A 14,909-nucleotide genomic window follows, 5' to 3' on the forward strand; every position below is an offset into this window, starting at 1 on the left:
GTTAGTGGTTTGTGGATGCTTGTGAATGATTTTAGCCAGTAGTTCTGTATTTTGTAGTCTCCAGGTGCTTTCCAGTTGTGTGTCTTGGATATGGCAGCTTTGATGTCTTCTAAGGTGATTGTTACATTTGGCATGGCTGTTGTATTTATCTGCTTGTTTTCTTCTTCTGTTATCCATTGAGCTTCTCTGTTGTGTTCTACTGCTTGTGACCAGATATTTTCCCAGAAGTTTTTACTTCTGTAATGATGGTGGATTGTTTATTTGCTGTTCCGTTGTTTCGAGAGATCTGTAGAACCTTTTTTCATTTGTGTTAAAAAGTTTGTTTTCTTGTTTTCTTTGGTGGCTCTTCTTGTATCGTTTTAGTCTTTTTGCTTGTGCCTGTAGTTGTTGTTTTTTAGTATCTAATATTTCTACTACTGATTCTTCTGAGCTGATATCTGGTAATATGTTTTGCGGGGGTCTCTTTTTTAGGTTTCCTTTCAAATGTTGTGTTATGACTCCAATTTCTTTCCTCAGTGTGGCTATCTTTTTCTGGAGCCGATGCTGCCATGGGGGTATTGCTGCTTTAGTTTTAGTCAAGTCGTTGTTTTTATTCTTCTGTTCGTGGGTTCGCATAGTTGTAGCTGCTCCACAGTATACGAGCGTGAGAATTTCTTCAATGTCTAGGCAGCTGTTTGATTCCTCAGTCCTTTTCCCTATGATGTTATTAATTATTGCAATGGTGTTTTTGATGTTTTGTGTGTTTTGTGGTCTGGTGATGAAAGGTCTGGATGATGGGTTTGCTCCCTGATATTGGGCGTATAGTTCAATAAATGTTTCATCAATTTGGTTAGATGGTTGGCATGTGTTTGTTGGCGGGATTGATGTTTCGTGTTGGGTGTGTCTTATCGACGATTCTGCTGATGAACTTTGTGTGTTAGTCAGCATGGTATGTGTTTCGGGTGTTTCTGGTGTGATTGTTTGTGGGTGTGATGTAGGTGAAGCTGATTGTTGTGCTTGTGGTTCGTCTTCATTTTGTATGGCTTCGGCCGCTTGTCTTCTTATAGTTTCTCTTTCTGTTGGAGATATTCTGTTGTTTCGTATTATGACTCGAATTTGGTCTGATAGTCTTTGTTCTGTGATCATTTCCCTAAGTTCTGGATAGATGTTCATAAAGGCCTGATATAACTGACTTCTATATCCTGTTGTATTTTGTTGGAGATTAGTAACGGTGAAGTAACAGAGGAGTAGGTTTTTGTTAATTTCGTCGGTCCATTTCATCCTCTGTCGTGCTTTACCTGCTAGGGTGGTTGTAGGGCGTATGCCCTGCAAAACACTTCTAGCGGGTTCTAGTCCATTATTCGGTGCTGGGTCGTCATCTGTTGCAAGCTGATCATCACGACGTTTGGTTATTAGTATTATTATTATTTTTTTTTTTTTTTTTCATAGCTTAAAGCCGGTTTTAGCCACTAAGTCGGGATAATTCTTATCAACGACCTAATCGCGGTTCAACACAGTGCGAACGATAGAACAGGTAGAAAGAATTGTGGACTTCTGCATGGTAGAGATGATTCTTTCCAGGTTGTGAAGTTGGAGTTTTTTAAGGCTTTGAACAAGGTTTACGTCTACTAGGCCGTTACAGGTAAATATTATTGGTAATATAAAAGTCTTGCTCAAATCGTATATAGCTTTTAGTTCTTGCGCCAGTGCTTCATATTTTGTGTTTTTCTCTTTTCTTGCATTTTTAATATTTTCGTCTAGTGGTATTGTGATATCCAGCAGGTAAGCATGTTTTTGTTTTTAATAGAAGACTACTATATCAGGTCTATTATGCTGCACAGTACGATCTGTGATGATGTCAGTATCCCAGTATACTTTTACGTTTTCGTTTTCTACTATTTTTTCAGGTAAGTATCGGTAGTAGGGTGTAATTTCATTTAAAATATTTTCTTTTTTACAGATTTCTTGGTGTAGAATACTAGCCACCCGGTTGTGCCTGTCCAGATAATATCGCGGTGCAAGATAGGTACATCCAGAGCAGATGTGTTGAATTGTTTCCGGAAAGGCATGGCATAGTCGGCATCTGTCATTAGGTAAGTCCTTTTGGCTATTATTTTTAGAAAATTTTTAGTTGGTATTCGATAGTCGTGGCTCAACGATAACCATTTAGTCGCACGGCGAGGTTGTCACATATGCTTTAGTTTACAAATGAATGAATGATTTTATTCGAATAAAACCATTCGATAGTTGAAATCATTCATTCATTAACCATTCGATAGTCTAATTCATTCGATAGTTCCCATCGCTAATTATTTCGAGACCTAAAGAGGACGCTTTTTGAATTCTCCTTTTTGAATTTTTATTTGTCTTAGAGTAGATTTTAAAGATGGTAGCTTTCATTTTATTGAAACATTATTGTATTGATCCAATAATGTTTGTTCTATTTAAAGTGATATGCCTAAGTCTCATTTGATGTAACTGCCAAATAGAACTCGTTAATAACTTCAGTATAGGAAAAATAACGAATAATGAAGATTCATAGAAATTTAATGATCTCTGAATGTTTGGGATTCCAAACATTCAGCGATTGTCACGGTTTTTTTAACAGGACACTGTCTCCTCAACGAATGCCTCAGTGGGTTGAAGCTACAACGGCGAATGTAGATTCTGTGGGGAAAAATGGGGAAACACCAGAACAGCTTATCACTGAGTTTGCCGAGACAACAACCATTCGTGACATAAACTTTAGTACGTCTGATAGACTAGCGTCTACATCCCTCTAGATCAGAGGCACTAGACCTCTGGCACCTGCCAATGTTGCCACGTATTAGATCTTAATTTTCAGTACATTTTATTCAAGTGAACGCTTGTATCTAGGAATATTTTTACTATTTTTTTCAAATATTATATTTTGTTAATAAAAATATAAGATAAAAAATCTACGAGTAGACTAGTGGGACTTATAGCGGAGATAGAGAACTAGCCTCTGTAAAGCCGTCTGAGATACTGGCTTTTGCCATAAGCCTAAGACTGTACGATGAGTTATAACTCGAGAAAGAGGGACACACAATAGATCTGTAAGGTCGCGCTGATTAATCCCCCTCCCAATCATTCTATATTCTAATAATTAATGTAGTACTTCTGTAACATTTAAAAAGCGAATTTTAATATAAGATTTTAGTTTTTTAGTTAATTAGTTACGTGTATTATTATGTTTTAATATAAGGTTATATATCTATGTTGCATATGCAGAAATTTTCAATATTAGTCTGCATATTTTCCAAAAGAAGGTAATTAGCTTTGATGTAAAAATAGAGCTTCAGAATTCATCTTTGAGGGCGCGAAAATAAAAAAGCTCGCCTTTTTACCGTTATATCCGAGAGAATCGATTAGGGAAAGAATAATGGCCTTAGGTAGCGGGTTTTCTGTTCACCTTACATAATGCCCGAAAGGTAGAATCGTCAGTGGCATCCATTAGTTTCGCAGTTGTTAAAAGCAAATGACGTAAGCTAAAAGAGGGAGAGACACATAAAAACTTAAAAGGCTCGAGGTTTTATTATCATTTCGGTCGCTCTTTTGCTCTCGCTGGTGTGATTCCTCTGATTTTCGTTCGTTCTTTAATTTATATAGCGACGTCTTTTTTTGAGATTGTTTAAGCTGACGACGATTTTAAAGACTTCTATAATATACAATGCAAAAAAAATTATCCAACAGCTACTACTGATACACTAGTGTGTTATAACTTCAAAACCATACCATTTTATATAGGAATTATTAATATTCATAAATTACTAATTCAAATATTTCTTTAAGTTAACATTAATTGAACACCTTGAATCTTTTTCGCAATCTCTGTTTTATTGTTGATGGACTCTTCGATATATGGCACGAGAGAGCCAAGGAACAATCATGTTCATACAAAACCGACTAGTAGACGAACTACAATCGGATGAGATTCTGGGAATGGTCTCGGATCTCACACCACCAATCCAACTCTTGACGCGCACCTACAACGTCCTGTTTCCGAATAGGGACGAATGGCATACGCCGAGAAACGGCTTGTTACTTGCGGAAATGTGTTGGTACACGGACGGATCCAAAAACGAAAAAGGATCTGGCGCAGGAATTTACTGCAGCAGTCCAAAGACTGAGATCTACCACAGTCTTGGAAAACGCACCACTATTTTCCAAGCTGAGCTATATGCGATTGAAACCTGTGTGCAACTGCTGGTAGAACAGCAATACACCGGGAAAACAATAAGCATATTTTTGGATAGTCAAGCCGCGTTGAAAGCACTTGAGGCAACGAAAAGTACGTCCAGGACGATTCTTCATTGTAAGAAACTACTCAATATATTAGGAGATGGAAACAAAGTGTCGCTAATATGGATACCGGGACATGTCGGCCTAGAGGGAAATGAACGTGCTGATTCCCTCGCCAAAACTGGTGCAGGCTCGCCATTCGTGGACCCAGAACCGACACTTAGCGTACCAAAAAACATCGCAAGAGACAGGCTCTGCGAATGGGTTAGGGGTGTGACGTTTCGGGACTGGTATGACAGTCCCGGAATGGAAGATGCCAAGACAATCCTAGCAGGGCCATCCAAACGTAGGACAGATGAACTCCTAAAGGCTGGTAGGAACGGAGCGCGTACGCTTACTGCAGTATACACGGGCCACTGCCGGCTGAGATCACACCTACAGAGGATGGGATTGGTGGAAGACGCCGAATGCCGACTCTGTATGGAAGATGACGAAACAATGAAGCACGTTATATGTACCTGCCCCGCTGGGGGCAGGACCAGGTTTGAGGTGTTTGGCAAACCTACGCTAGACCTATCAGACCTAGAAGAGATATCACCCTCGGACATAACGGCCTATGTTAAAAGGCTGGGTCTTGAGGGCGAACTTTAATGCTCTTTTTCTATTAAAGAGCTTGTAGAAACTGAGCCACAATAGGCCCTCGCGGCCTCAGTGGAGGGTCCCACCCGGGACTCACTCTTAGTAAAAAATACAACACAAAATACTCTTCGATATATCCTTCCGCAACCGTTGCGGATCGTCATCCTCCGTGTCTTTTTAACGTTGTCATGTTCACTCGTGCATTTGCCAATAGTATAGGGGATGATCTTCTCATACAATGGCCAGTGTATTGCTCAGGATGGGCCTACAACGCCCAAGTACTTGCGGAAGATCTTCCTGAATCATATTTCTTTAAAATCTGACTAGCTGGTTGATAATTCACTTTTTATCATTAAAAAATTGCGATTTATCTAAATGAGGTCTTAATGTCAGTGCTATTTATTATTTACAAAAAACAAAATGCTTACTGCCATTACTCGCTGACGAGTATTTGACACGTATATCAGAAGAGGGTCCCACCCTATGGACCGACGACCTGAAACGAATAACAACTAACTGGATTGCAACAGCTAAAAACCGCGAGAACTGGAGACGTTTGGAGGAGATTTATGTTCAACTATGGACGTGAAAGGGGGCTGCGTGATGATGATGATGATGATGAAGTTGTCTCTGTTGCAACTTGTTTAATGCGCTCGTGTGCGGGCAGTACGGCACCCAGGTTTCGCTTCCATATAACATGATGGGGAGTATTACTGCTCGATACACCGCAAGTTTCGTTTTTGTGCTCAAGTCATGATTGTAGAAAACCCTGTCTTTTACAAAACGCACATCTGTATTGCATGGTAACATAAACGCACCCTGATAATTTATTAATTCGCAACAATGAAAGTAGAACTGGTAGATCCTTTTAAATCAATTATTATTTAGAGATTGGACATGAAACAGTTCTGCAGTTGGATAAAATGTTGTATGGCATACGCGAAAAGTTGTATGTCACTTGAGAAAATATTTCCCAGCGTGGCTTATATGTAAGATAACACACTAGTACCATAAATAACTATTTCCAATTTTGATATTTTTAGCGTGACAGTTTTCATAATCCTTTGTCGTTTTGAATACTAACTTCAATAATAAAAGTTTACTATACCTACAGTTTCCATTCAATATTATTTATGAAGATCTTAAATTAAAAAATATAGCGGCCAGGTGAATTTGTTGAAAACTTTAATGTTATGTAATACTCAAATAAAATCTTAGTATTGTCGCTCCAATCGTTACACAAAATCGTCTGTTTCCCAACTAGTTGCATGTTTAGAGCGTAGCACATTAAACGTAAGAAATTCGAAATTATATCAAAGATCAAGTAAAAGGCATCGAAGTAACGTACAATAATGAAATGCAGGGAAAGGAGACGGAGAAGGCAGAAAGAAACATCAAAGCCAGTTGCATCATAGCAATGCGGTTTAATGGATTAAGTGCATATCGTTCAGGAGCAAGGTCTAGATTTGAGATATTTCACTTCTTAGACGTCTTTGATTAAAGTCCGCTACACGAAAACATTCTGTGATTTTCTCTGAGAGGGACTGAAAAAATATTTTTCTTTTTCTAATCCATTTTAATCCCGGAGTCGAAGAACTTTCGTATACTTACCGTAAAGTTAAGATTTATTCTCTAGTAAAAATTAAAACAAAAGGAATTAACTATATTAAATTGTCATAACAGATCAATAAAGTAGCAATCTGGGTAGGTCATACTCCTAGATTTTTATCGGGTAATATATTTTTCAAAATAATATTAAAGTTTGACTAGCGATAATTCATAAACTTTGAGTTATTGTCACATTGATAAATATGCAAATAAAATCAGATAACATCAAATCGATTTATTATACAGGGTGACCCATCGACAACGTTCCGCAAGGCATAACGGCCAGGGTAATTTTTTTTCAGAAAATCCAAAAACACGTCAATTTTGTTTGTGATGGGGACAACTTTTGCCCCAAAATTGATTGCAAAATCTTCAACCCGCTAAGCGGCGGCGTCATCCCCCATTTTTTTTCAAATGGGAAGGGGGATCAAGTGGTACCGCATTGAAAAGGGCTTTCTATTCTCTATACTTTCCCGCTTCGTTTATGAAAATCGGTCGAGCCATTGGGAAAATATGAAGAATTGAAATTGAAAAGTTTATTTAAACATTTATCAGAGTAAATGATAAGGATAAATTCCTTCGACCAATTTGCTGTTTTTTCTTATTATTTCTAGACGTTTACGCAATTTTCACTTGCCACAAGGATGAACGACCGGGTTAGGTAGAGTGTACTTTCTTTTTGAAAGGTGTAGTTAATCGGCACAACTGTCGGTACTGGGCTGAGGACAACCCCAGGGTTTTTCACAAGGTGCACACACAAAACCCTAAGAAATTGAACGTGTGGACTGGTATTTTTAGAAAATCTATTGTGAGTCCTTTTTTTCTTCCTGGGAATCTAACAGGTGATATGTACTTGGATTTACTGGAAAATACCATCGACCCAGCACTAACTGACATCATAGAGAACAATCCTGGATACGTTGAAGCGGAACTAATATTTCAACAAGACGGTGCACCTCCACATTATTCTCAAAATGTGCGTAATTATTTAAACAATAACTTTCCCGTTCGGTGGATAGGACGAAGGGGTGCAATTGAGTAGCCTTCCCGGTCACCCGACTTGACTCCTTTAACCTTTTTTCTATGGGGACACATAAAAAGTAAAGTGTATAGCACTCCACCCGTCTCATTAGAAGACCTGCGAAGACGAATTATTGATGTTTGTTGCGAATTAACCCCGCAAGTTCTTCAGAATGTTCTAGAACGGGTTGAAAATAAATTGTATTTCTGTATGGAGGTTGACGGGCAACATTTTCAGCATTTTCTTCATTAATAAGATAAGTTTTTTTTAATTAATTCAATTTATGCGTTTTTTGCAAAAAAGTACTTTTCAAATTTCAGTCTTTCATATTTTCAAAATGGCTAGTCACGTATGCAGAATGCAAGAAAACTGCCTACCAAAATCTCTGCTATATGGTGAGCTTGTAGATGATTTGGTTTGGTTTGGGAGAAACCCGGGTGGACAACTCAAAAGGTACAAAGATACTTTCCACGAAAACCTAAAGGGGATAAACATGCAGAATGAATGGGAAGAAGCAGCGCACAATAGAACACAATGGAGAAGAATCGGAACAGCGACAGCCAAAAAATAGGCAACAAAGTAATAAGATTTTTGAATGTCCGGAGTGCGGAAGAGAGATAAAATCGCATATAGGGCTTTTCAGTCACAGACAATCTCATGAAAGAACGCCTTGGGCAACCATCTTCTTGATGCGTGTCAAATACTCGTCAGCGAGTAATGGCAGTATATGTATGTGTACCTAATTTATATACTAGGAGGTATAATTACTAGATATTTTGGCAATCTAGCCAGCTATAGTATGTCCTCATGTGCAGTGAAAATTAATATTCTTGCTGTTTCCACAATGATGTTATAGGGTGGTCAAAAGTGCCACTACTACTACTACTGCCATTACTCGCTGACGAGTATTTGACACGCATCGAAAAATGGTTACGCAAGAGGTTTTCTGTCATGAGCTTTTCTGTGACTGAAAAGCCCGATACGTGATGTTATCTCTCTTCCGCCAAAGTGCCACTAATACCTTCGAGAAAAAGATGGTACGGTTGTTCTCGACTTGGCGGGGGCACTGCCCATAAAGACATATCTTTTCAATTAGCTGTTATCGATACAGTCGACGTTAACTCATATTTATATAAAAATAGTTATTTTTGGTTAAAATCATGACCGCGAAGCGGTAGCAACAGCCACTCCTAATTTATATTATTTGTCTCGACAGGAATATCATTAAATTACAGTAATTCATCCACACAGTCTTGATGTCCAATAAATTAATACGGTATTCGGACACCCAAATTCGAAAACTCACCTTCCTGCCGTGCCACGATCTGATTTACTACGTAATTAAGCTCAATATTTGAACTAACTCTGGGCGTTTCAACTGTCCGTATTTATCGTCTCGAATGCCGTATCCGTATACGCTCTCTTAATTTATAGCGCTAGTCCGGGATGAGATTTTATAGGATTCCTTGTTGCGGGTGGGCCATAATTAGAACAAAAATGTTTCGCAAAAATATCGCGACGTCTTAAATCACCTTAATAAAGCGGCGCGGTGTAAAATGTGTCCCGTCCAATTAGATGGCCGATGTTACGGGCAACGGTTTCCGTGTAATCCGCTTGCTTGATGAATGTTTTACAAGTCGACGAATGACTGGCAAACAAAGCAGTATCGTTTTGACTAGACGATTAGGGTAGGATAGCGCAAGAGTACGCACTTAATATTTATTGCTGAATAACATTGAAACAAAGTCGTTTTAAGGTTGAAGTATATTTAGAAAATTATAAAACATGCATTAATTTAAACATATAACATTCCAAAAGTAATTTAAAAATGTATTTGACAAAAATATCTAAGTTTAAATAAAAACATGCAAATGCGTACTCTTTGGTGAATATTCCCCTAAGAGTTCGCACGTAAATTCCTAAGAGTACGCATTCTAATTGTACGAGTTAACCAATCGTTAAAATTACTTGTCACATAAATCGCATAAGAAACTACCACTTCCAAGATAATTAGAACAGTCCTCATGCCACCAAGTTTGGCAAACACGGCACATTAACCAATCAGAGTAACTAAAATTTTCATTGCATCCTGGACAGATAGTGTTGTCTATTTTAGTTGCTGAAGCTTGTTTACACTTGAGAATTTTTCTTTTTCCCTTTTGTGCCTTTAGTTTTTCTTCTGTCTGTTCTAATAAATGTTCTTTATATGGGGTAGAGGACAGAATTTCAGACCTTTTAGATTTTGTTTTCCTAATTTGCTCGTATTTAGCTTTTGGCAGCGGTAGAATCATTTTGGGTGTTACAGAACAACATGGGTCAGATTCATTTAATTTAACAGAAGATAAACTGTGTCGTGGACTCTGATTTGCATATTCTTTTTGATTTTGATTAAATATTGGACTATTTGTTGGTGTCCTATTTTCTTTTTCTATTGTTATTTTTTGTTTTTCTTGTCGCTGCAATTCAGCCAGTGGTATTTCATCTTCATCAGACCATTCTATTAATTCATTTCTATTTATATCCTCTTGTCCTTGACGGTCTACATCTGAATGAAATTTATCAGTGACTTCAGACGGGGCAAAGTCTGCTGCGGTAAAAATATCAGGATTGTAGGGATATATCCCTGTACAATCAAATGATTTTTCACAGATCTCTATTGTAGCGACTTTTGAATAAGCTGAATGGAAAAGCGCTGCCATTTCTCTCATTGTGATTGGTCTCCCAGGATTACTAACCATCCATTTATCACATTCTCCAGAAAAAGCCGTTTTTAAGGGGAAGAAGAATACTCTGTCCAAAGGCTGAAGCTTATGACTTCCGTGGGGTGGTAATGTTAAAAGTGTAATAAAATGGCTCCTCGCAAATAAAACTGCTTCCAGAGAGCAATGTGAAATATGGTTGTCCATAATTAAAACTACAGGATCCGACTCGGAAGGTTTAACAAAGGTTGAAAAATGGTGCAACCAAACTAGAAATAATTCTGTGTTCATATACCCAGAATCAGATATCATCTTCAGTGTACCTGGAGGTGCCCCATAAAAAAGTTCTTCTTTCATACGCTTTCTAGCGAATATTAAACCTGGCGGTACCCAGGTACCAGAGGCACTCATACAGCATACTGCAGTAACTAATTGACCTCTGTCGGCTGACACTATTTTTGATACTGTTCTTTTGCCCTTTACTGCATAAATTTTATGGAGCTTGTTTGGAACAGTACAAAGTCCCGTCTCGTCCATATTAAAAATTCTGTGTGACAGCACTTTTGTTTTTTCGTAGACAAGTTTTAAATTTTTAAAAAATCTGTCACACTGGACTTTATTAAATCCTGTAGCCCGACCTAAACTACATTTTTCTGGAGCTCTTAAAGATAAACGATTTCTAGCAGCAAAGTCCTGTGCCCAATGTTTCCCTGCCATTAAATTTTGTTCGTTAAACCTATGAGAAATGTGGTTTAGTTTCGCGTATTGAAAAGCTAGTGATCTAACATCCTTCATACGAAGTCCGTAAAATCTCGCCTCCAGATCGCGAATATGATCCGCCAATTCTTTTTCTTGTGCTTTCGAAAATATTGGTTTAAATCTACCCAAGCTAGTTGGAACAGTGCCCTAAAAAAAGTAAAACGAGGAATAGTTTAAAATTTTAAAGTAATCCTACATATTACTTCACGCAACCTCTTCCTTAGAGTACATTCATTTACCCCCAATGCCTTTGCAACCGATCTTTTACTCTCTCCCTTTGATATTCTATCGGCTGCCATATTTAACATTTCTTGCGTAAATTTTAGTACTCTATCGCTCTTTCGTTTGTACGGGCTCATTATTATACTCTTTTGGAATTGTCTACAGCATAAAAATATTAAAAATTATATGCTTTAACGTATACCTAAGAGTACGCACCTGTGCGTACTCTTAGGGAGACACGTAATCAAATTCTAAAAACCAATTTAACCATCTAGGCAACTAATAAAACTTTAATTTAACCTAAAAGTGTCTCTGTAAACAAAGCACTTTTTATTACTATTACAGCAGTTTTCATAAAAACTGAATGCACAAATGTATGTACCTTACTTGTTGTATTACAAATATTATAGTAAATAGGGGAAAATATCATTTCTTACCGCCAATTAAAGAAGGGTTAAAGCAACACCATCAGATTTTTAGACACTACTCCTATGGCCGTTACCAAGCTACTTATGCGTTTATATTAGGCAGATTGCTTGTCACTTCGTAAATATGGCCGCCGCGTACTCTTACGGAATGCGTACTCTTACGCTATCCTACCCTAGTGCGGTAAATGTGAGAATATTTATTTTGGGGAAATGTAATTTCGAGAAGTTATTTGGCCGGTGTATTTTATCATTGCAAAGTTCAATTTTAAGGAAAATGCACCTTAAATTCAGCATTCAGCTTCGTTTAAACATAATCTGTAAAATTAATTTAATAATTTGTAATAATAACTTACCAACAGAGTTCATTACGCTGTACTGTTCGAGTCGCTCTCAGGGTCGGGTAAAGCGGGTGTGTGGCCGAAGGAAATATAATATAGTATATTTCAGGGAAATCTACCTAAGACTTAGTACGATCCTGTCGTGTTTAGCCACACCCAAAATTCCAAAAACATGTGCTTTGATTAAAGCTTGATTAACGTTTGCAGAGCTTCATCATTTGCCATAAAATAGCGAGCAATTTGTTACAAACCATATAAATTATATATCACTGTAATCACAAAACTTCAATCTATTTCCGTATTGTAACGGAATTTTAAATTATGTCGTTATTTTCGAGAAAGTTTAGTCCAAACATAAGGAATATTTTGTTGATTTTGAATTATCAAAATCTTAAAAATAAAGTTGTCTAAAAATGTGCTACAAGACGGATAGTATAATCCTTTATCTTTAATTTCCTTCCTCGTTTGTGTAAAAATACCTAGCCAGTTTTACATAAAACGTTAAATGCTGAACGCTTATTTTGTTACATTTTCGGACTAGTGAAATGGACTCTTAAACCTTCATTCAGAACCTCGCAATTAGTGGAATAAATTAATGGTTTCAATTAGCGTAGAAGTTTGTTCCTTTAATTTCAGTGTACACGGAAAAAAAGCTAAACTGGCTTAAAGATTATTAATCTTGAACCAACGATATGCTAGTTTCCCCATTCTGCAAATCTAGTTATACTTCTTTTCAAGAAAACCTTATCCTTAGAAGCTAAGAAAATGTATCTTTTATTTACGATTTACCTAGTATTGAAATTAAGATTATAACTACACTGCAGACAATTCGAGATAAAATCTTGTTTCGAGTACTACTTATACTTATTTGTAAATTAGCAAATTATTGCATTAAGTATAGAAATTCTTTGTGTACATGTAATAATTACTTTATTCAAGTGTAATATCACCTACTATAAAATAAAGCCTCTTCTTACTTTTAGGTTAGTTACTAGACGCGCCGACTAGGTAGTTTATAAAATTATAAAGATTTTTTGTTTTCGTTTATGCTTGTGATATGTGAAAATGGAGGACCTTCTTCAGGCATGTGAGATAACGATTTGATCCCAAAATTTCAAGGCAAGTTTAGCAATAATCCTACATTATTTGATGACATTGGTTGGAGGTTATAGGGGAACTCCATTTTAATATGCATTATTTCTTATACACTGGTGGTAAACTAGGTATGTACGCGTTTGGAATGATTCAATTATGTTTTAACAATTTCTATTACTGTCTCTCGTTTTTAATTAGCGATGCCGCTGTCCAATATCTACATATATTGGGAAATTACACAATTTTATTGTATTTTCTTATTACGAAAAGCATATAATTTGGTAGGTGATGTTTGGTAAATCTAATTTAAAAAGTATTAAACATATTCGGGGTTATTCTGGTGATATTTCAAAATTTCATACCTATTGTAAATGGAAATTAAGAAAATATTTTACCAAAACAAGAGTTTCTAACAAGATCGAACCCGAACCTCCGAAAGCATAGGGAACACGTTACCGAATTTTGTAAGAACTATATAGTTTTTCGATCCCGGTTAATATTCGTCCTAAGAAAAACTAGTTTATCCTAAAATCGGATTTGCCCGGTAACATACATGAATATAATAGAGTTGGGACATGTTAAAATTTTAATTTCCATTTCCAATAGGTATGGAATATTGAAATATCATCAGAATAAACCCGAATATGGTTAATACTTTTTAAATTAGATTAGCCAAACATCACCTACCAAATTATATGCTTTTCGTAATAAGAAAATACAATAAAACTGTGTAATTTCCCAATATAGGTAGATACTGAACAGCGGCATCGCTAATTGAAAACGAGAAACGATAATAAAAATTGTTGAAACATAATTGAATCATTTCAAACGCGTACATACCTAGTTTACCACCAATGTATAAGAAATAATGCATATTAAAATGGAGTCCTCCTAACCTCAAACCAATGTCATCAAATAATGTAGGATTATTGCTAAAATTACCTTGAAATTTTGGGATCAAATCCGTCATCTCCCATGCCCGAAGAAGGTCCTCCATTTTAACATATCACAAGCACAAACGATAACAAAAAAACTTTATATAAAGTACCCGGCGCGCGGCTCGTCTCGTCTCGCAGAGGAGAAACAGAAACCCAATGAAGATAGGCATCAGGAATGCACTGTTGCGTTGTTGCTGTTGGGGATGGTCACTTAATATAAGAATAGTAACTCTTGAAAATGGGGTGTTATTCTCGCGTCGAGAATAATATACTTATTTAAAGTCTTAATACACCGATTTCAAGTAAAAGTTTTAAAAAAGTTAAGAATACTACTTATTATTATATAAAAGCATTTATACTTCATTTAATAATAGTTTCTTCGTTGCTAAAGGATTTATTCACTTGATAGTAATATAAGTTTTTCTTAAATATAAGTCATTTTATTCTTTTTTTAGATTCAAAATTACTTAAAGTGACTATAAATATATTTAAAAAGCAAGTGTAAAAGTAAAATAGTTCCAAATATTTGTTGTACTCATGGAAAGAATACTATCCTTAAAGAAAGTGTAACATTTTAAGTGTATGATGATTGTTCTTGAATATAGAAATGATTTTTTTCCGTGTAAGCATTTAGAAAGTCAAAATTAGTTAGTGGTAGACATTTTCCATTAGTAGAAAAAGTTATCAAACTTTTAACTTTTCCACTAATTATACTTCAAAATTTGCGAGAAATGTCATTTTGGCCTTTGATTATCTTCCGTCAAGAGAAATTGTGGTTAGAAATCAAAAATTGATTGTTTTATACGCTAAGTATTATGTTTTCTCTTTGAATAAGAAGACTAAGGCGGGAGCATATCAAAAATCTTAGGTACACCGCGATGGGCCTCAAATATGGCCGACTTAAATTCCGGTTTATCAGT

The 14,909-nt window shown here is 36.4% G+C and overlaps 2 protein-coding genes across 2 annotated transcripts; both read right to left on the reverse strand.

Moving 5' to 3' along the window:
- Window positions 1–231: 231 nt before the first annotated feature.
- On the reverse strand, window positions 232–1,260 carry LOC115885550. Its single transcript, XM_030904506.1, has one exon. The coding sequence runs from the start codon at window positions 1,258–1,260 to the stop codon at window positions 232–234; it is 1,029 nt and encodes a 342-aa protein (XP_030760366.1).
- Window positions 1,261–9,311: 8,051 nt separating this feature from the next.
- On the reverse strand, window positions 9,312–11,351 carry LOC115885545. The gene is made up of 2 exons (XM_030904498.1): window positions 11,172–11,351; window positions 9,312–11,115 (listed from the first exon to the last, which is right to left on the reverse strand). The coding sequence occupies exons 1-2, from the start codon at window positions 11,325–11,327 to the stop codon at window positions 9,475–9,477; spliced, it is 1,797 nt and encodes a 598-aa protein (XP_030760358.1). The 5' UTR covers window positions 11,328–11,351; the 3' UTR covers window positions 9,312–9,474.
- Window positions 11,352–14,909: the final 3,558 nt, after the last annotated feature.

The sequence above is a fragment of the Sitophilus oryzae genome, unplaced genomic scaffold (assembly GCF_002938485.1).
Source record: "Sitophilus oryzae breed Bouriz unplaced genomic scaffold, Soryzae_2.0 scaffold_396_pilon_pilon, whole genome shotgun sequence".
Taxonomy (NCBI): domain Eukaryota; kingdom Metazoa; phylum Arthropoda; class Insecta; order Coleoptera; family Curculionidae; genus Sitophilus; species Sitophilus oryzae.